Source organism: Peromyscus eremicus, chromosome 17 (genome assembly GCF_949786415.1).
Source record: "Peromyscus eremicus chromosome 17, PerEre_H2_v1, whole genome shotgun sequence".
In the NCBI taxonomy this organism is placed as follows: domain Eukaryota; kingdom Metazoa; phylum Chordata; class Mammalia; order Rodentia; family Cricetidae; genus Peromyscus; species Peromyscus eremicus.
In genome coordinates this window covers 50610093-50632064 of record NC_081433.1, presented here as the reverse complement: position 1 = coordinate 50632064, position 21972 = coordinate 50610093, and the positions used below count along the sequence as shown (strand labels likewise).

General features: G+C 36.7%; 1 protein-coding gene across 1 annotated transcript in view; it reads left to right on the top strand.

The window, feature by feature from the left end:
• Anxa10 (annexin A10) overlaps positions 1–21972 on the top strand; it is a 58104-nt gene extending 36132 nt beyond the window's left edge. Inside the window, exons 5-12 of the mRNA XM_059244464.1 lie at positions 438–528; positions 2193–2272; positions 13421–13474; positions 13570–13663; positions 14819–14914; positions 17166–17224; positions 19329–19451; positions 21904–21972. Coding sequence (XP_059100447.1) covers positions 438–528; positions 2193–2272; positions 13421–13474; positions 13570–13663; positions 14819–14914; positions 17166–17224; positions 19329–19451; positions 21904–21972 — 666 coding nt within the window. The remainder of the gene's footprint in view (positions 1–437; positions 529–2192; positions 2273–13420; positions 13475–13569; positions 13664–14818; positions 14915–17165; positions 17225–19328; positions 19452–21903) is intronic.

Here is a 21972-nt window from a genome sequence, read left to right as displayed (position 1 = left end):
TTTGAGGCAATCTGAGCGCAGTTCCATAGCCAGGGGGATGTAAGCACAGGTCACCAAGATGTACCTGATCAATTATGAGACCTGCATTCTAATTTCAAACTGCTTCGGAGCTGGTATTCCAGCAGAACGTGGAGCTTCAAATTCTACTCCAGAGGAAAGTGGAAAACGGAAAGTGTGTTTCCCATGCTGATTAGTAGTGCCCATACTGTTGTTTTAAGTAAAGGGACAAAATCCCTGCAGACAACATCATTTTTCCAGGCATATCAAACAGTGGAGAATTGACACAGACCGGATAGCGAGCTGACTTTGATCCTGAATGCACTTTCTTTCCCCTCCGCCCCCTCTAAGAATGCCATGAATGCTTTGTTCTTTTATTGTACAGAAAGTAGTCTATTGTTCTAAATAAAAGTGTCTTCATGTTTCTCTCTGACTCTTAGGGTGCAGGCACTGATGAGAATTGCCTCATTGAAATATTAGCTTCAAGAACAAGTGGGGAGATTTTCCAGATGCGAGAAGCCTACTGCTTACGTAAGGAAATACATAAACATGTATATATTAGGCACATGTACAACCACATTTTTTAAGTAACATATAAAAGTATTCCATTTTATGTTCATTCCATTCTGATTTACTTATCTGTTGCTCTGATAAAACACTGACCAAAAGCAAGTAGAAAAGGGGCCATTTATTTGACATACAGGTCACAGTCCATCTCTGATGGGAGTCAGTGGAGTAATTCAAACAGGAACCTTAAGGCAGGAATGGAAGCAGAGATTATGGATGAACACTGCTTACTGGCTTGATTCTCCTGCCTTCCTCAATTACCTATCTTGTCTAGCCCAGGCTTACCTGTGCAGAGAAAGCACCATCCACGTTAAGCTGTGCCCTCCTACTTCAATTAGCTGCTGAGAAAATTCCACTTTGACATTCTCACACACCAGTCTGAAGGAATTAATTCTTTAAATGAGGGTCCCTCTTCCCAGATATGTCAAGATAACAACCAAGACTAGTCACGACAGGTACTATGATGTTTGAAATATGACTCACTGGAGTAGAATGAGGGTTTCCTCGGAGCCCTGGAGTAGGTGGGATGGAGGATAGGGAGGCTGATCAACTGGTACACTGTCATATATTGGAGAAATAAGTTCTAACAGCCTACTGAACAAGACAGTGAAGAACAATAATAATAATGTGTTTTAAACCTCAATGTAACTAACAGAGAGGAGTGGTTGTATCAAATAATAATAACTGGTGGGTAGGATTACACAATGTGCTCATGGGTTGAAACATTATATTGTACCATATAAATATGTATAACAATTATATATCAATCAAAAGACTAAAATATGGAAGCCAATAAATATAATGAATAGGATACACTCAAAACCAATTTCCTCTTTAAATAAAAATTATTATCACGTTGAAAATGAAACAATTCCCTAGGAAGTCTAGCAAATTTTCCTTTAATTTTTAAATGTGTTTACAAATATCTATGAAGTAAATGCTTTAGTATGCCAGGAAGTGCCCAGCACCTCGAATTGGAGGTGTGTGATCCTTTACTCAGGAGATACCTTGAATATAACAAAATACAGCAAACAGTGAACATTGCTCACCAAATACATCTTTTTACTTTACCTAAATGTCACCATCCCAACAAGTTACTTCAGAAATTAAACCTTTGCACGTTTTAAAATAAAAAAAGATGATAATTTTTATATCGAAAAATGTGTAATGCCTTGATTTCTGACCCAATGTGTATTGAGAACATTGAGCATTCTGCACAGTCAACCCTCATGCTCTCAAGAAAATCAAGACTTTTCCAAGTGGAATAAAATAAGGACTTTTACTTGGAATATTAAAATGAGATGGAGCACTTTGGAGAATGATTAGCCCAGCTCACAGTCTGCAGCATGGTATAAACAACCCTGACCTACAGAATGAGAGACTGTGAAGTGATTTCCAATGTTCTGTTTCAAAGTTGGCTCAAAATTATCTTTTCAGTAAAACAGACCTAGGTTGATGCTACCATTAGGATACAGGTGTCTTTGACATAGTTTATGATAATAAAAAAAAAAGCAAACTGACTAACGGCTTTCTCATCATTAACATTAAGTAGCATTAGCTATGTGAAGCCCATTGATATGGGGTTCTGTAGTAAGACATGCTTTTAACGTGCATATTTTATTGCCCAGAATACAGCAATAACCTTCAAGAGGACATTTATTCAGAGACTTCGGGACACTTCAGAGATACTCTCATGAACTTGGTTCAGGTATGACACTGAAAACCATAACATTTTACACTCTTTAAGACATAGACACATTTCATCCTCACAAAATATGATAGACAGTTCGGTATATTACAGTTCACCCATACATCCTATGTAATAACATTTACCGTCAGCCAAGTACAAGTCACTTAATCTAAAACTTGACTTACACATGTTATAAGCATGAATGTGTACCAGTTCTGCTTAAAACATTAAATCTACTGTATTTCAAAGTACTATAAACACATATACACACATAAATGATTATTTAGAAAACTTAAGACTTTACTTTTTAATTTATAACTTAAATTAGAAATCTACTTCAGCTTTGATTTTTTGCAACTAAAAAGTTTATGTGTATGGGTGTTTTGTCTACATGTATATCTGTGCACCACATGTACGCCTGGTGCCAACAGGTGCCAGAAGAAGTCATAGGAATCCCTGAAACTGAGGTTTCAGTGGTTATGAGCCACCATGTGGATGCTGGGAACTGAAGCCAAGTCTTCAGGAAGAACAACCAGTGCCCTTAACAACTGAACTATCTATCCAACCCAGTATTCCACATTTTTTAACTAGTAGATGGGTTGGAGACATACTAAATTTCCTGGGCTGACACTCTGTACTTAGTGTTATGTGGTAAGTGAATTAATTTCTCATCTAATACAACAAAATAGTATGATACAAAATATTATTAGAAGTAATCCCAGCACTTGGGAGGCAGAGGCAGGCGGATCTCTGTGAGTTCGAGGCCAGCCTGGTCTCCAAAGTGAGTTCCAGAAAAGGCGCAAAGCTACACAGAGAAACACTGTCTTGAAAAAAAAAAAAAAAAGTACTTCTCAAATAAAGAAGCAAAGAATCAAAAAAAAGTAAGGTATGGGAGTTGAGATATACATAGTTTAGCAACAAAGTGCTTTGCTAGCCTGAGCAAGCACCTAGGTTTGATGTCCAGCACCACAAAAATGCACGTGTGTGTGTGTGTGTGTGTGTGTGTGTGTGTGTGTGTGTGTACTGATTGTCCAAGAAGTCAGTACATTGCAGAATTGAATTGAATTTGCTCCTATTGTATTTTACTGTAAGCAAAAGATCTCAATGTAACCTGTATAAATTCCATTATACTATACATTACCAAAGAGGAACCTTACTTCTAATTAAAATTATACTTTGTCATTTATCTTCTTTTCTATAATGACTAAATGGTATATAATTATTTCGATCCAATTAGCATTTCTCAAAAACATTCCACATATTAATTGTAATAACAGTGTTATTTTAAAGTATAATTTCCTTTTAGTTAATGTCTGCTTTTGAATGTTCTAGTCATCCTATCAAGGAAAGGTGTTCAGGAATTCAAGTGGAGTCAGTGTTCAGCACTTAAATAGTAAAAGAAATTGAAAACCTCACACGTTCAGAAAACATCTTGAAGGCTGTGGGCTTTTCTTTCATTTTATGAAGTATGTGTTATGGTGAGAATGCTTTGGTATGTATGCTGTGTTGTGTGTGTTCTGGTATGTGTGTGTGTGTGTGTGTGTGTGTGTATGTGTATGTGTGTGTTTCATGGTGTGTGTCTAAAGTAAGGTAATCATTTCTAAATCTACAAACTTTTCCTTTATAAATCAAACCATAGCTCAATAATAAGCAAAACAAATTTGTTAACCATAGAAACAAAAAATGCACTAAAAGTTATAGAATTCTATACACGATAGTGTGAAATGGAGAAAATAATCCACCGCCTTTGAAGAAGGAAGTGTAAAGGAGTGCCCTTTACAATAAAGTAAGGAGAGGAGTAGAGGGGACACACATTCTTGTTGTTTAATTATTTTTTTTTATATTTTGAGATTAATATAATTGCAATATTTCCACTTTCCCTTTCTTCCCTCTAAGTCCTCCAACATACCCTCCTTGTTTGTATTTGGAGTCATGGCCTCTTTCTCACTAATATTTGGCGTGTGTGTGTGAGTGTGTGTGTGTGTGTGTGTGTGTGTGTGTGTGTGAATTCCTAAATATACAACCTGCTCAGAATGGAGCTGGAGAAGTAGGGAAGAACACACCAGCTGGCTACCCAGACCCACACTCTTTCTGTAGACTCACCAGATGAAAATACAGTATACTTCACATATTCTTTCTCTTATCTGTGAAGCTCCTTTGTTGATTACTGTGCCTTCCTAGATTTTTTTAATTAAAATTTATTTATGGGGGTAGCACACGCATACCACGGTACCAGTATGAAGGTCAGAGTAAAACTTGTGGGAGCGGTTCTCTCCTTCCACCATGTCGGTCCCAGGGATCAAAATCAGGGCATCAGGTTTAGCACCAAGTGCCTTTATCCACGGAGACATTTCACCAGCTGCCTGAATTGTTTTTAACCTGCACATTTCTGGGGCGGTTTCCCCTTGCCCTTTATTACTCTTGGCTTCCTGTGGGCTGCCATGGAGTCGACCCTCCTTGAGAGTTCAGTTTTGGCAAACTTACAAGGGCCAATAGCTTAGTCAAAACTGCATAGCTAGCTTTTTTTGAGCACAGGTTTCTGAAGTCTTTGAAAATTAATAATCCTGAAAACTTGGAAGAATGACAACCTACCCGCTCACAGTTAGATTCATGCACAATTACCCACACGCCAAACTTTTTCAGATGTATGCTTTCAGTGACTTATTTTTTGCATTCTTGCATCCTCATTATGTCTCTTTATTTCACAGCTGCAAGGCTCTCAAACAATAAAAAGAGCCTGTTTTTACTGCAAGGCCAAGTTATACTATATCTTCCCTTTCAAGTCCTCTGCAACTCTCAAGTCACACAGTTGGGCATGTACAAGGATTTTCCCCTTCTAACACTTAAAAGAATCAGATGTTTAAACTTTCTCTCTCTTCTTTAACTTCTGTTTGCAAAAAACTAATTCCTTACTGAGTTCAGTTCCTGCTTCGAACACATGCTTAAAAGCAAAGGACCCGCCGGGCGGTGGTGGCGCACGCCTTTAATCCCAGCACTCGGGAGGCAGAGGCAGGCGGATTTCTGTGAGTTCGAGGCCAGCCTGGGCTACCAAGTGAGTCCCAGGAAAGGCGCAAAGCTACACAGAGAAACGCTGTCTCGAAAAACCAAAAAAAAAAAAAAAAAAAAAAAGCAAAGGACCAATTCCATATCTCAGGGCCACATGAAGACCAGGACAGCTGCTTCTGATGAGAGCCTCTCCCCCACAGGCTCAGTCCTTCCTTTTAGCTACACATTCACTAAATCACTCCAGAATCAACAATATGGTGGAAAGTTGTTTGTGGGAGATTCAGGGCTTTGTTACAGTGGGTATAATTTTCCCCTCAAATTTTATTGGTTAAATCTAAGTCAAGCCAGCCCTATTTAGTATTGAGAGTGGCTGAACATGTTATCCTATTGGTTCTGTCTTTTAGGAGGTTAAAAAAAGCTTGGTGATCATATACAGTAAGCATAAAAATTGAAAACATATCTAATTTTCTATTACTCCTCCTTCTCCTCATTATTATTGTTGTGTGTGAGATGAAGGGCACATGGGCCATGGAACTTGTATGGAGGTCAAAGGACAACTTTGTGTCGTTATTTCTCTCCTTCCACCTTTACTTGGGTTCCAGGTACTGAATTCAGGGCACCAGGCCTGCAGGGCAAGCGCTTTTGCCCACTGAGCAATCCTTGGACCCCTCTTGTCCACTTCCATGGCAAATACATTCCATTATTATGTTTCCCAGCCTCTCTTCCTGAAGACCATTTTTTCTATCTCATGTTTCCCTTTCTAGCTGCATGTCACATACCATTCTCTCTCTCTCTCTCTCTCTCTCTCTCTCTCTCTCTCTCTCTCTCTCTCTCTCTCTCTCACACACACACACACACACACACACACACACACACACACACACACAGCTGGTTTTATTAATTTTGCTGGTTAGTTTGGTTTTGCGAGCAAAAATTTTAGCACTAAAAAATCATTTCTACCTTGATCTATATGCCAAAAGTAGCCCAAGTGAAAACTGGCTTTTATGAGTTCATTGTTCCTTTGAAACAATGGCAATGTGCAAGTTTTTATTCATGGTGGTTTTGTTTTCTTTTAATTACCTCTTTTAGTTTTGAGATTATGACGTTATCATTTTCCCTTTTCCTTCCTCCCTCCAAGCCCTTCCATATACCCCTCCTCAATCTTTCAAATCTGTGACCTCTTTTGTCATTAGTTGTTGTTACATGTTTCTGTGTGTATGTGTATGTACATGTTCATACACATATATCCCTCAATACAACCTGCTGTGTCTGTAAACTGCAACTTCATCTTCTCCCTTCTATTCCACTGGTATTCAGCTCTACAACCCCATGGATGTATTAGAATACCCAAATCAGCAGATGTGGTTTCCTTTAGTGAATGTTTATTATAATTAAACTTCATACTGTACTTTCTACAGATTTTATATTGTTCAATTAAAGGCTGAATAAATATAGAATACATACATAAGAAAAAATCAGTAATTCTATTCATTTATAATCAACAAAGATCTTGACTTTTTGATATCCCTTTTTGTGTGCACATTTTCTTCTAAGTTATTATCAATTTCCAGTTCAGAATAGAGACAGTTTGAGAAAGGGCAAAGCAGAAGTTAATGAAAAACAAAGTATAATGATGCATATGCACAAATATGCCATGATGATTTCATTCCTCCATATCCTGACCTAAAATGTTTCACTGAAAAAGGCATGAAAATGGAGAAACACTTTTTTTGTAGACTGATAAAGAAGCCAAATATTAGTAACTTAACACTGAGGAAGACTCTTGGTGACCAATTCAAGTCTTTTAAATTTCTCAGTTTGAAAAAGTGAGGCATATTGTCCAGCCTCAATACAAGGGCTTTTGCCTTGTCTTGTTGTGTCCTGTTTTGTTCAGTTTGGCTGTCTTCTCTTGGAGGCCTGTTCTTTTCTGAAGAGGAAATGGAGGAGGAGTGGATCTGGGAGAAAAGGAGGGTGGAGGGAGCCGGGGGTAGGGGGAACTGTGGTCGTGATGTATTGTAGGAGAGAAGAATCTATTTTCAATAAAAAAAATTTTAAATGTTTTTAAAAGTGAGGCATATTACCAAGCAACTCTATTGACCCATTAGTTAAACTAAATTTTTCATTTTATATAAGATTATTGTAACCAAAATCAAGAACTTGTTTTATCAAGCTTGGTGTTTGTTTGGCTGGGTTTGGTTTGGAGTGCTTGTTGTGAGTACACAGTTCATGAAGCTGCCCCTTTTGATTTCTACACTTAGTGACTATTTTTCTTGGAGCCCCTGATTTAGAGTTTATGATTTCCATAAAGTGATTTGGCAAGTTGAGAGTCGATCAGGTCTCTGAGCCAATGTTTGTGGAGCATATTTCTTCTGAGAGACTACATTGTGAGCTGACAGCCTCTAACCTGACAGTTTTAGAATACTACAATTTAGAATCATCTCCCCTACCCTTTTCTCTACCACACCCAAGTAAATATCCATGCTCTCTCTGCCTCTGTTTCTTTCTCTTTTTCTCTCTTACACACATGCACACACACACACACACACACACACACACACACACACACACATACACACACACACACACACACACACACACACACACACACACCAAAGAAGATGGAGAGATGACAGATTAGATAGATGATAGATAGATAGATAGATAGATAGATAGATAGATAGATAGATAGATGATAGATAGATGATTGATAGATGATAGATAGATAGATAGATAGATAGATAGATAGATAGATAGATAGATAGATAGATAGATAGATAGATAGACTGATAAATAGATAGATAGATAGATAGATAGATAGATAGATAGATAGATAGATAGATAGATAGATAGATAGACAGGCAGAAAGACTGACTGACAGATGGATAGATTATCTTTTCATCCTGCTCTATTATAACTTATTTGTATATCCTTGGGTTTATCACTTGCCCCTTTTGAGATTCAGACTGCTGCTCACCAAATTCATGAATATGAGGTAATTCTCTCAGTTCTTGCACAACACAAATATTCTGTCATTCTTCACTTGTAGCAATCACAGCATCTCATCCTGTGTGCACCCTCACTTTCAGAATCAAAGGAAAGATAATTCATAGATTTCATTCTTCAAACATCATTAAGACTCAGACACACCCATTTTGGCATCTGAATGAAGACAAGGAGTTAGGACATAGGAGCTTGAAGGTGTTTGTGAGCTGCAAAGGTAGATATCACTGCTATGATTAATGGAAGGAAATCTTGTCTTTAGTCTACCCAGGATTTTCTGCCAAGAAACAACTGAAGAGGAACACACTCCTCTTGAAAAAAAACTGATGCCAGTAATTAAGCTGGCCCACAACACTTCCTGCATGCTTTTATTGCACTAGATTTGTGGAGGGTCTAATTATCTGTCAAATAAAGAAGGATTAGTCTCTTGGAGATTAATTAATCAACATGTGCAAATTACGTTGTGGATAAGTACCTCCTCAAAAAGATGGGAAGCAACCTGATTAAATACGTCAGCCTCACTCCTCATCTTGGCTTTCTGGATTCTCTTGAGGGCCCTTTCTGAAATCTGTAGAGTCAGACATCCAGGGCATTACTACCATAATCCTTCTGTAATCATCTATAGTCAGTTTTTCTGCTCAAGTACTTTCATGCCTTTAATTTCTTCCCTTTTTATCTTTCCTCTTGTTCAAATCCTATATTCACATACTGATGGCCACCATTGCGAGTTAAATATGCAAGCTTATCACCTTTCTATGCAAAAGCTCAGATAAACAGAACTGCAGAAAATCTCTAAATAGTTCTCCCAATCTTTGCAAGTGATGGAGTTTACTTAGCTGTATAGTTAAAGATCGCATTTCAAAAATCCAGAAAGCTTGTTCTTGATGTTTTAATTCTTTCAGTCTTTCTCTGTCTTAAATAAAACATCAAGAACAAGTGGTCATTTCTTCATTTTCATCCAATTATATCACATACTTGAATCTCTTCTCTAAGGTAGTATTATCTACCTAATTAATTAATTGGTACACAAGTATAGTAGGGAGGATACAATTATGGACACATTTATAAAATGATTAGAAGCTAAGTTTTCAACAATAGAACTATGTCAATATCTAACAATTATAAACAACCTAGTGGGTTAATATTTACAGACTATATTTTAGTGAATATCAAGTACATATGTGGATTATAAGTAGTCAATTTAGAAACAAGCACTAGAAAACATAAATTCTAATCTAAATTTTTTTATTTTACTGTATGCAGAATGTTTTATTAAAGTTACTAAATACTCAGCTTCTTTTTTGTCACTTTGAAGATTTTTGACATGAAAATAGTAATTCACTTGTCAGGTGTTTTGAAATTTCAGGCTTCTGTAGCTATTATATTTTATCTCATTACCAAATAAAATTTATGTCTTCACGAAATAAAAAAATTCCAGAAGACAAATTTAAAAGGCTACAATCCAAAAAACATTTTTTGCCTTCCCTATGAGGAGTTTTTTGTCTCTTACAATGTCTCAAATATGATTTCTGACAATTGGGAATCATCAGTAAACACGGGAGTCAAAGTCTTTAGGTCTGGTGAATTTCACATCTATCAAAGCAAATTAAACTAATAGACAATGATGAATAAAGACATTATTAAGAACTTTTGAAAGTGATAACAAAATGTATCCAATCAGAATGTGGGAGACAGGAATTATAGGCCTGGACAGAGTCAGTATGATGAATTGTTGTATAGGTTGGTCAGAGTAGATCTCATTAAACATAGGGGATTTATTCTGATTAGTTTCCTCCATCCCAAAAATATTTTTTTCATAAGAAACAATTTGATAGTATTTTATAAAGTTAAATTCTTAATCACTTTACTCCTAATAAATCTAAACTTAATTCACACACAAAAAAATACAAATGAAAGAGTGAATCAAGCCACAGGTAGATGTAATTGGGTGTACAGTGAAAATATAAAAGCAGAGAAAAAGTCTAAGGCAAGAAAAGAACCAGATGAGGCCAAAGAAGCAGCAAGGGCTAAGGTTCTGGCAAATCCTTCGCCATTATGAACACTGGAGTTTACTTCGAGTGGCATAGGGGTTAGGTAAGCATTTTCTAGGTTTTGAATAGATGACTAATGTGATGTTAAAGTTCATGAAATTCACAATAAATTCTATTTTAATAAAAGACTATGGAAACAAGCATAGAACCAAAAGCCTGAATGAAGCTGGTCACAGCAGAAACCAGGGATATAATGTTACTTGTGAGCCATGTGGTAGCATAATAAGGATCTAGAGTGCTCATGGGTGTGTTTGGGGGACAGTGCTCATGTTAGTTTCTGAGGAATTTTATGTGAGACATGAAAGAAAATAAAAAGAATGAAATATGGCTCAGGTTTTCATTCTGAGCAATAAGCATGAAGTGGTCAGCCACTGAGATGTGGATAACTTAGAAAGGGTCATTGAGGTAGAGGTAACAGAAGCCGGCTGTTGATTGTCTTGAATTTTATACATAGAAAAAGGTCAAGGAGAGACATTGAGTTGGCTAATGGAACAGACGTACATAATGCAAAGTTCTGGAAGAGACTCCAGCTAGAGAGTTTGAGTGTTACTATAACGTAGACAGAATCTGAACCCATATCAATAGCTGAGACTAGAAGAAAAGGGAGGGTAAAGACGGACAAGAAGACATGGGCAGCACGGTGCAGGAGATTCACCAAGTTAAGAGACTGAATATTCAGAGGAAGCACTTCCCCAAGACGGGGGAGTTTTCAATGAAACAGAAGCAAAGAAACAAAGATGACGTGAGCTCAGTAACGGAGGCCCTGAGAGGAAACAAGAGAAATGGCACCAAAGCCTGCCAGACACATCAGATAAGATGAAAGCTAACAGTTACTGGGATGAGCTTCCCAAATGAATAGTACACATTCACAGAAGACATAAGGCTGTAATTGTTTTCCCTTCTTTATAAATTAAAGTTTTTAGAGAAAGTTGGAAACAGAGCCCACGGTTAGCATTTGTAAAGAATGAGTTCCCATATGATACCTAGATCCCAAAGTAAACAAAGCCATTGGTATCTAATAATTGCCCTTCTGTAACTCTCAGACCTGAGGCAATTGATTTAATATCTCTAAGTCCATTCATTTTTCATCTCCAAAATAAGGAAGAAATGTAAGACCTCTGGGGATCCTGCACTGTCACACGTTCATGACTTAAAGATAAAGTAACACCCATAATCCCACTGGCTAGTAAAATCACTTTCATTCTTTAGATGCTGTCTCCTGTTCCTAAATTTTCAGGACTACAAATTTAGTCGTAAGAAAATGTGAATTTATTTCTCTATGAGTAATTAAACTTTCCTAGATGTGTTTAGGTTTGGATTAACAAAAAATGCTTAATATTTAATTTAATTTAATTTAATATGGTAAATTTAATCCTACGATACTTTGAACAGTCGAACTGTATGAGTACATATTCAATCCCTTTGATAATTGTATTGAGTTGACTACTCAACTCTCAAAGTTCTCTCCATCGCCTCTTCTCTCCAAGATGCTACCAGGTGGAAAGATGTGTATATGGCTTATAAGATGTCTTTGTAAAGGACAGTGATGGTGTCCTCAAATAATAGATATTTTCTGCACTCTTTATGACTTTGACTATGAAATAACAGGTCTGGGAAACCCCAAATAGATAATGTAAGGTTTTAATGTCCATGATATATGTAGAGGTTTCTCAGTACTAACTCCAAAGTACAGTGAGTTTATTAATGATGCTTTCTCTGTCTCTGTCTGGTCAAAGCTAAGGTAAATTAATTAACCTCACCTTTACCTTCTTAGCATCTGAGGAGTCCCCCTAAGGTCTAGCCTTGTCTCCTATGTAAATCTAGTCAATGTTACCTCATTATAACTTTTGAAATACTGCCCTTGTAATGATCATAAACAAAACAATTATTCAAGCTTCACCATTAGTTCCTCAGCCAAAGTGTAAGTTCCTCTAACAAGAAGCAAGTAAGAAAATTGAGGTACTATTCATGTTATTTAGAAGTTGAGACTAAGAAATCCAATATTATCCCCCACCATGTGCATGTGCACATGCACACAAACACACACACACACACACACACACACACACACACACGCACACACACATACCTTTGTCCATCTTCAAATCTCACTAACTTCACTTGCATGAGGTACTTCATGACAGGGAAAGGCACTGTATCCTTAGTGTTCTCTCATAATTAGTAATCTCCCTCTCCATACTTCAGCTCAAAAAAATAAAATAAAATAAATTCTAATCACAAACCTCTACCATCTCTCTCCTCTCTTGCTTGACCCAGGAGACTACTGGGTCTTGCATTGTTTAGTACTCCTTCCTTCTGTTTGGAAGATCAAATAGACCCTTCACCATTTGTGTGATAGGGAGCAGGGGTTACAGTGTAGTACAGAAAATTCTTATTTGCAAAGCCTATACCTCATCACTATTTGGTGGTTACGTCATTTCTGTTCTACAAGCCAGACACTACTATGTCTGCACTTTTGCACTAACAGTGTTAAGCTCCATCACTACCACCTCTGACAAGGAATGGATGCTCATCTTGATGGAGCAAAATACCTCACAGAGAAATGAAAAGCATAAAGAATCTCAACATTTTTCACCAAGTTCTTCTGTTGCAAAGAAAAGCTCAAAAATGAAACTCCTTACAAGACTACACACCAATTCCTCAGGTGTCAAAGTATCCAAATTAATAACGGAGATTGCTAAGGAATCCCCAGTGTTTGGGGGTTCAGGTTTTTTTGTCCCAATAATCCTATATTTATTTGTGATATTTTGATTGCATTCTGATGCTCCCAAGACTGACAATAAAGTTTGTTTTGGGTCAGGGGCTGGAGCTAGCTACTAGCTGACCAAAATTAATCATAGAGGTTTTAGGTGACTGAGGACAGATAGAGACAGGAAGTAGTAGGGTGGTACTTAGAGAGGGTCTTGACCCATTTGAATGGAAGAATGAAGAGACAGAAGTCCCTGTTAGTCCCTTTCTCTGATCATTCAGATTCTTACCCTGATATCTGACTCCCAATTTTTATTGATAAATAATAGTTAGATAAGGCCTTCACTATGTGTTCTGTGTACTGAGACCATCTAAAAAGAAACCCCTGCTTATTTCACAGGGAACCAGGGAGGAAGGATACGCAGATCCTGCGATGGCTGCTCAGGATGCTGTGGTAACTAAACCTGACTCTCCTCCTGACTAACAGTGCTTTTGATGGCATGAGCGGAGCTGGTTCTGATAATTCTTCCTGACTGTGTGATGTTGCAGGTCCTGTGGGAAGCCTGCCAGCAGAAGACTGGGGAACATAAAACCATGCTACAGATGATCTTATGCAACAAGAGCTACCCACAGCTCTGGCTGGGTAACAAGAAACAGGCTCTTTACAGCTTTTTAACCAATTGAGTGCAAGTAACTAGGATAAAAGATGGAATGTCACCCAGAAATAGAGAAAAGCCAGTTAGTGCCCTGAATTATGTCTAGACAGTATGTCTCATCTAACAACACTGCTAAAGAATACAGCTCTGCCACTATTTAATTTTTTCCAACAACTAAATCCCATAGCTTTCTAATAACAACTCTTAAAAATTACCTATTTAGATTCATTAGCCATTTCTTACCAGATACTTTACATTGTGTCCTGAATAATCTCCAGTGAGCTTAGTGTGGCCATGAGTCAAGGTCTTTGTGCAGACATTGTGATTTATGAGACATCCATACTTCCTATTGGTCTTTGAGATGTGTTCACATTAACCTACACTTGACTTTCTCTAAATTGCACCTTTCCTTCCCCATATTAGAAAAACAAATTAAATATAATTAAATGAAAGGTAAAGTCATATCAATTATCTAAGCAGCAGCCTACTCTAATTCACCTATGCCTCTTTTACTTTGTCAGTTTAAGATTAATACTAACAATAACAATACTTGTTCACATCTAAGTTGAAATGGCTGAGAACTAAACATTGTCAAGGATAGAGCCAGCTGAGTAAGTTCTTTAAAAGGAAAGTTTAGTTGAATGTTATTTTATGTTAGTAAATTAAGCTGTCAATGGTAATCTATTTCTCAAAATTGTTCTTCCAATCTCCATTACTAAACATTACTCAGGAAATTTTTGTATTTAGCTTTCATATCTAAGGTCTAGCAGAAAGTTTCCTTTTGACAAATAAATTTAAACTGTCCCTTATGTCTGTCCTCTGGAAATGTCTCATAGACAATAGCTCACACTGTACTTCCCCTCTATCTATATCAGCACTTGAGTCAGTGAGGCCCAATTGGGGGTAACCATTGCTCCCCAGCCCAGCAAGAGCAGGTCCTGGAAGTCCGGGATTCATGCAAGTTTTAGCATCTCATAGGACCTATACTTGTTGTAAAGAGTAGACTCTTCAACACAATGGGTAGTAGTACTAGGAAATACTTCAGAGGAGACACTTTACATGTACAGTAAAATAGCCAGGGTGTGTGCTTTAAGTTTATGATGTTATGAAAATCTCTTTTGAATTACATAAATTTCTTGAAGTTTTCCAGGAATTTCAAAATATTTCTGGCCAAGACCTGGTGAATGCCCTCAATGACTGTTATGATGGCTACTTCCAAGAGCTGCTGGTTGCAATTGGTAAGGTGTACGATGAATTTTGTGTGATGAACAACAGACCTCACCTTCCACAGTCAAGTCTGACTGGTTCCGACTGGATTAAATGTTCACAAGTAGAATTTGATTGAAGCATTTTTTTTCAATGAAATTATTTGAAAGATCCATAAACTCCAGGAAAGTCTATCAGCTCATGGTTTGATGCAATGAACTGGCGACCTGGAGACATTAATAAACTGGCATCATTCCCTAAGAACAGGTTCAACTTTTGTATGAGAAAAGAGAAGTCTCAAATGCCCTGCCTCAGAAATCAACTTCTCACAGCTTTAAATCTATGCCAGCATCATTGATGTTCACCCCCTTTTCAGGAGCAGATAAATACTAACAGTGGGACTGTTTTTTTTTTTTTTCTCCAAGAAGGGAATTTACAAAATTTGCTTTTGATGTTTTTTTTAATTTTACTATTTTTAATAAATTTGCTTTTAGGGATAAGTTGTATTATCAAAAGAAACTAAATTGTTAGTTAGTAGTGAATTCTACAGGCATGCCTCCTGAATGTTCTCCAAAATGATATGCCCATTGTAGAAAAGGCCATTGCTCTTATTCATAGAGACTATTCCATGTACTTACCGTGGTTTACCATGTACTCTGTGGCTTAGCAGCACAGACTTCAGGAAAGTTACATGAAGAGTCATTATAAAATGTCCCATAATAGGTTCATCAGATGGATACTTAGATATGTGCTGAATAAACAGTCATTGTGAGTTTTCCATTCCAGTATGTCTTGATAGGGAGCTGAGGGGTTACAGCATTTTTATGAATTATTTAGTAAGCAAGCATCCTATGAAAATGATTTGATGGGTTTTATGAAACCCCTAAAGATAAATGATAAAGTGGCTTTTGTCTGTGAATGCTTCTGAGACAAAATATATGTATATTCCATCAAATTTCTAATAAATTTATTAGGCATACATTACATGTCAGCTAACTAGCAACAGTGTCAGAATAGAACTCAAGTCACCAATTCTCAAGGCAGCCCAAACTGTTGCCACAAAACAGTGGATTTGATGGAAGAGATAGTGGACATCAGGAACACCAGGAAAGTCCCATCTGGTTTATTCCATCCATCAATACAGAATGAGCCCTACTGTGTCTCTGATTTGGGTACTGCAGATAGAATACCAAAGCAACAAAACCAAAAATATCAACAAAAGCCCCTGCCCTCTGGGAGCTCGCCTTTTAGAAGCGACTCAAGATTCGTTGTTAGGTTTACTTCTCTCTGTAATGAAAATAAGATAAAGATGAAGATAAATATAAAAAATTAGATCATGATCTAAAATATTTACTTGAACTAAAGAGAAACTAATATGCTTTTATTTTGAAGAAACAGTATAGCTCCTCATTTATTGCTCATTTAAGTAATTAATCTATTTACTTTTTCAAATGTGACTATTTGATGGTCTACAGTCTCAACAGATACTAACAGGCACAGCTATTGGGAAGGCTCCAGGCGGTTCAAAACCATGGCAAGTTTAGTCAAATAATATCTATCGCTGGAGGGGACACTTTATATTTGTTACAGCTTCTCCTTAAAGGATCTCCAATCTAGTTACAAATCTATCAAGGATCCGATGCTACCTGAAGAACAACTAGGCTAGACCAGTTTTAGAGACTATGTGAATAGGTGACATTCAGGAACATGAACAGATTGTATGTGTTGGCTTTTATTTTTAAGCACCACATTTCTAAACATTTAGTAAAAATGATCATATGTTCACCTTACATCATTTGTTATTTTAAAATATAGTGCTGACAGTTTATAGTTTTCTTTTTTTGTTTTATTTTTGTTTGTTTGTTTTATTTTATAATTAACTTAATTTCACATATCAGCCATGGATTCCCCAGTCCCCCCTCCTCCCACCTCCCAACCCTCTCCCCCAATGCACCCCCCATTCCCACCTCCTCCAAGTCAAGATCTCCCCTGGGGAGTCAGTCCAGCCTGGTAGACTCAGCCAAGGCAGGTCCAGTCCCCTCCTCCCTACACCAAGGCTGAGCAAAGTATCCCAGCATACGCCCCAGGCTCCAAAAAGCCAGCCCATGCACCAAGGATAGGTCCTGGCTCCACTGAGTGGGCATGTTACCATTATTCTGAGTATTGAAATTATAATGCAATGTGATGATTTTGGCAGAATGTGAAAATGTTCTATTTGTTTCTAAACTTCTGAAGAATTGCATCTTATCATTCAAATATCTTCCATGCTCCCTACCTCTCTAGTTCGCTGTGTCCAGGACAAAGCAACCTATTTCGCTTATAAATTATACAGGGCAATCCATGTAAGTATAACACGTTTTAAAACTCATCTAAAATTAATATTATTTGTTATTTCAAAGAAATTGTGTTCAAGTAAAAAGAAACAAGTTAAATACCAAAGCAAAATTTATCCAATGCAGATAAGACACATAAGACATATGTGACATAAAACATACAGCATGGGTACATAAAACATATTGGACTTCAGGGTATATCTCTTTCATGCAATTTAGAGTCTGAGCACTTATATCAACTGATAATACAAACACATTTGGACATATTCAAAGACCCTACATCACATATACGCAAGCACAAAATATGGGGCAGAAAACGCCAAAACATTTTAAACTCTCAGCCAAAAAAAGCTATATTTTTTCAAGTTTGAAAACGAAATAACTTGTTATTTTCAGTGTTAAAGTACTACATGTAAAAAATACTGTAAAATATAATTAAGTAACAAAAAATTCTAGAGCTATTTTTGTAAATAAATGATAATGCTGTCCATGTCTTGGTGTGATGTTCAACAGAACACTGTAGTTGTCGATGCCCTGGCGTGATATTCAATTGCACACCCTGTACAGTTCATATTAAGGACACAAACACTTACACTCATCAGATAGTGGATGGACGCTTTCCCCATTATGTTCTGAAATTGTCTTAAAGAATAAAGATTGGACTAGTGAAATGGTTCCATCTCAGTGCCTCCAAGCCTGACAACCTGAGTTCAATCCCTGGCACCCACATGGTGTAAGGAACATCTCCAACAAGTTGTCCTCTGATGTTCACAGGTACACTGTGGTACACACACACACATACACAGACACACACACTCAAACACACCGCATAAACACACACATACACACATGTACACACAAACCAACACACATACAGACACACCCACACAAACACAGACACACACTCACACACAGACACCCACACAAACACAGACACACACTCACACACACAAACACAGACACATTCTCACACACAGACACACATGCACACATACAACAAATGTAATAAAATTTTAAAGAAAATATCTCACATAAGCTATTGTACATATAACGTAGCCTTGAAATAAAATTTCACTAAATGCAATAGTATAGTAATTTGAACAGAGTATAGAATTTTGATAATCAGAATATGTTATTCTTAAAGCAATTTATTTCACATTAGTATATATTATTTGTACAAAATAACAGGCTTCATTATGATATTTTTCATACATGTAAGTAAAGTATTACCAAAGACATTTTACAGGCTAACTTCTTGATATTTGCCAGCATGTTGGGAAAGCATGCTAACAGTCAAGAACATTTTTCTTATGTATTATGTACATAGGAGTTTTCTCTAACTTATGCATAAGAATCTACATAGCCTCAGAACTCAGGAGAAAAATCATTGCTCATAGCTCTTTGCTTTGTGCACAATAACATCCTGAGAAAAGCTGTAAGAGAATTCAGCAATTCCTCTCCAATGAGCCATGACTGCAACAAGAAACTAAAGTTTCCCCTGGGAATTACCCTGGACAAATAATCACAGTTGTTATTCCGATTCCAGCTATGCCCTGATTCAGGGAAACTCATTCTAATAACTTATAAATTAAATCATAACTCTGTGTATTCAAGGAAGAAAAAAATATTCTTGTATTGACAAGTAGTTTGCAGTTCATGAAGATTACGTATAAGTAATCCAAAAGTTCATATATGAAGAGCTGGAATATCAAACAATTGTCAAAAAGCTGTTTTTACCACCCCTCCCCCGCCAAAAAAAACTTTGTTTTCCATAAAAAAAAAAAAAACTCAAAATGACCTACATTTTAAAAATAAAATCTTGGTCAGATCATTTGTTTTAATCACCTCAAATCATAAAGTCCGTTAGTAGATTGACACTCAAAACATTCTGAAATCAAGTTAGATTATGCTAACTGGCCACCAGATGTCATCATTATTCCATTTCAAAGACATTTGCACCATCCCTGCGGATAGGCCTGCCTCAGGCATCCCACCGCAGTGGTACTGGAGGCATGTGGACCTGCAAGAAAATTGCTACTGAAACGGAAGTCCGTCGATGTTGGACAGACCTTTAAAGTCCTGTTTTCCCTACCCACCTTTCTACATCTTTTAGGACTTTGGCTTCCATAATAAAACTGTCATCAGGATTCTGATCGCCAGAAGTGAGATAGACCTAATGACCATAAGGAAACGCTACAAAGAGAGATTTGGGAAATCCCTGTTTCATGATATCAAAGTAAGCCTTCTCTTCATGATTTACTTTAACTCACATTTCCTTCTTTCTGGGTCGTAAATAAAAGCTTTAAGGTAAACAACTTGATGTTGGGATCTAGAAAGCTACCTATCTGACAAAGATGATTGACTTTACAAATTCAGACAGCTTTCAGCGCGTTAACAAAGTTAAACTGGGAAGTCATTGCATCATGAAAATAAAGCCTTTTGTTCTTTGCTTTAAAAAAAATGTGTTGTAATTATAGAGAATAGTCACTCCCTATGACTGGGCTTCAAGGGTTCAGTTCTCACCTGAAAAGCACAGGACCACTTGGATGTGGTAGTTCATCTGTAATTATACCTGCAACCTTCACATTAGAACTACTGAGGTTGAGGCAGGAGAATCAAGACTTCAGTGTCAACTCTCAGCTAAAAAGCAACTGGAGACTAGAACAGGCTATTTGAAACCTTGTCTCAAAACACAAGCAAACAAACTAACAAACAAACAAAAACCAAAATTGAGGATCAAGGAAATTGTATTTTGCCACAAGAATGAATTAACTGTGAGAAGGATTCCTACCTCACTGTGGCACTCCTCATAGCATCATAGAAGGCAAGACAGTCAGTAGCTGCTAATTTGGAGAAAGTTATTACTGAATGTGTAAAACCCTACATGACCAACCACTTCAGCAAGCAAAGGTCAAGAAAATAATTCAAAAATAAGCAAACCAATGTCTTATTCTGATCTTTCTAATCTTTTGTTAAATATTTTATAAAACTTGGCAAAATTTGAAATATATGGGGTCATCTATCTAATTTGAGGGCTCAGTATGAAAATAAAAATGCTTAGTTTCTCATCCAAAAAAAATTAAAAAGGTTTTAGGAATGAATAGAACAGGGCATCAGAACACACACGGTACCTGAGACTATGTCTTAATTTATACTTTGTATATTCACGTTGCTTTTAAATGAAATGCCTAGTTATAAAAAGAACATTTTAGCTCCTTGAATTATTCAAGATATGACTCAACACCTCAAATATTAAAGCCACAAAATCGAGATTTCCTAAGCCCTTGTAGGAACCAAAGTGGTTCTAAGAAATGGATAAATTAGTTAAACTCAATATTGTATTTTTTAATATTTGATAAAATAATCATTATATCTACCATGAAAATCCAGAGCTACCAGTGATGATTAACATGTACCACTGAGAAAATCCAGAGTTACTAGTGGTGATCAACAGGCACCATTGAGAAATCGTCAGAACTCAGTTTCTAAGTGAATACGCTAACTCACATACACTACTTGTCATTATTCCTAGCTACCTCAAGTTGGAATACTGCAATGCTACTATGTACCTTTAAACTTATGAGTCTTAATTGCACAGATTTGTGTAAAACATTAATATGCTAAATAATTTTTATGAATGACATTCATTCAGCCATATATTCTGGAATATTTAGGAACAATGGAAGAACATAAAAAGGAAACAAAATTGCCCTAATTCTCTTGGGTAGATACCCACTAATTTGTTGGGCCTGCTATGGCTTCCCCAGATCACTACACTGAAACTCTAATCTTATGTAGATAGTGTTAGGAGCTTGGCCTTCAAGAGTTAAGTCATGAAGGGTTACTTTCCTTAAGCTCCAGGATGCTCCTTTGTCCCTTCTGCCATGTCATGCTGGAGTCTGTGAAGAAGTATGCTCTCAGTGACACAAAATGTGTTGTCACCTAGATTTTCTATCCTGCCTAATAGAGACATAAATTTCTCATACTTTAAGCCACCTCATGTGTGGAATCCCTAGGGGACTAAGATAGCCACTGTTGATCTTTTTTAAAAGCACATAAATAATAATGTTTTGCTGTCAAAAGGAAGAACTTTATTAAACCATGACATCCTATTGTATAAAACATATTGTGAAGCAGAAAAACTATCTTACATGATTACACACTGCTTTTCAACTTTTCACTCATATGTGATATGTTTCATTGATATGTGTAATGTTTCATTGATATGTAACATTATGGTGCATATGTGTTTCACATAAATCTCTGTGCTCACTCATAATTGATAATAATTTTAAAATGCATTTCTTAGTATAGGATTGCTGAATTAAACAGTATAAATATTTTGAGATCTTTGGCAATGTCCAGACTACACTGATTACTATAATAATATTAGGCTACCAACTTTTAGAGCTGAAGAGAAGATCCATTTTACCCTAAGTTATTGTGCTCACAAATACACATTAAAGTTCTATCAGCTTTATGCAAAATATATTATATTGGCTATAACCACAGCATTATTTTTAATAGGTTTCTCTTTGAAAACTACTCAGAAAATCTTTAGACAAAAACATAAATCATTTTGTGAAGACTAACATTCCATAAATCTTTCATACTGCAATTAGAATTACAGCTGATTTTTAGAAACATGGAGAGATTTGATTTCAAGAGCCTCTGTTTTGTCTTTTTAGAATTTTGCTTCGGGGCACTATGAGAAAGCACTGCTTGCCATCTGTGCTGGTGATGTGGAAGACTACTAA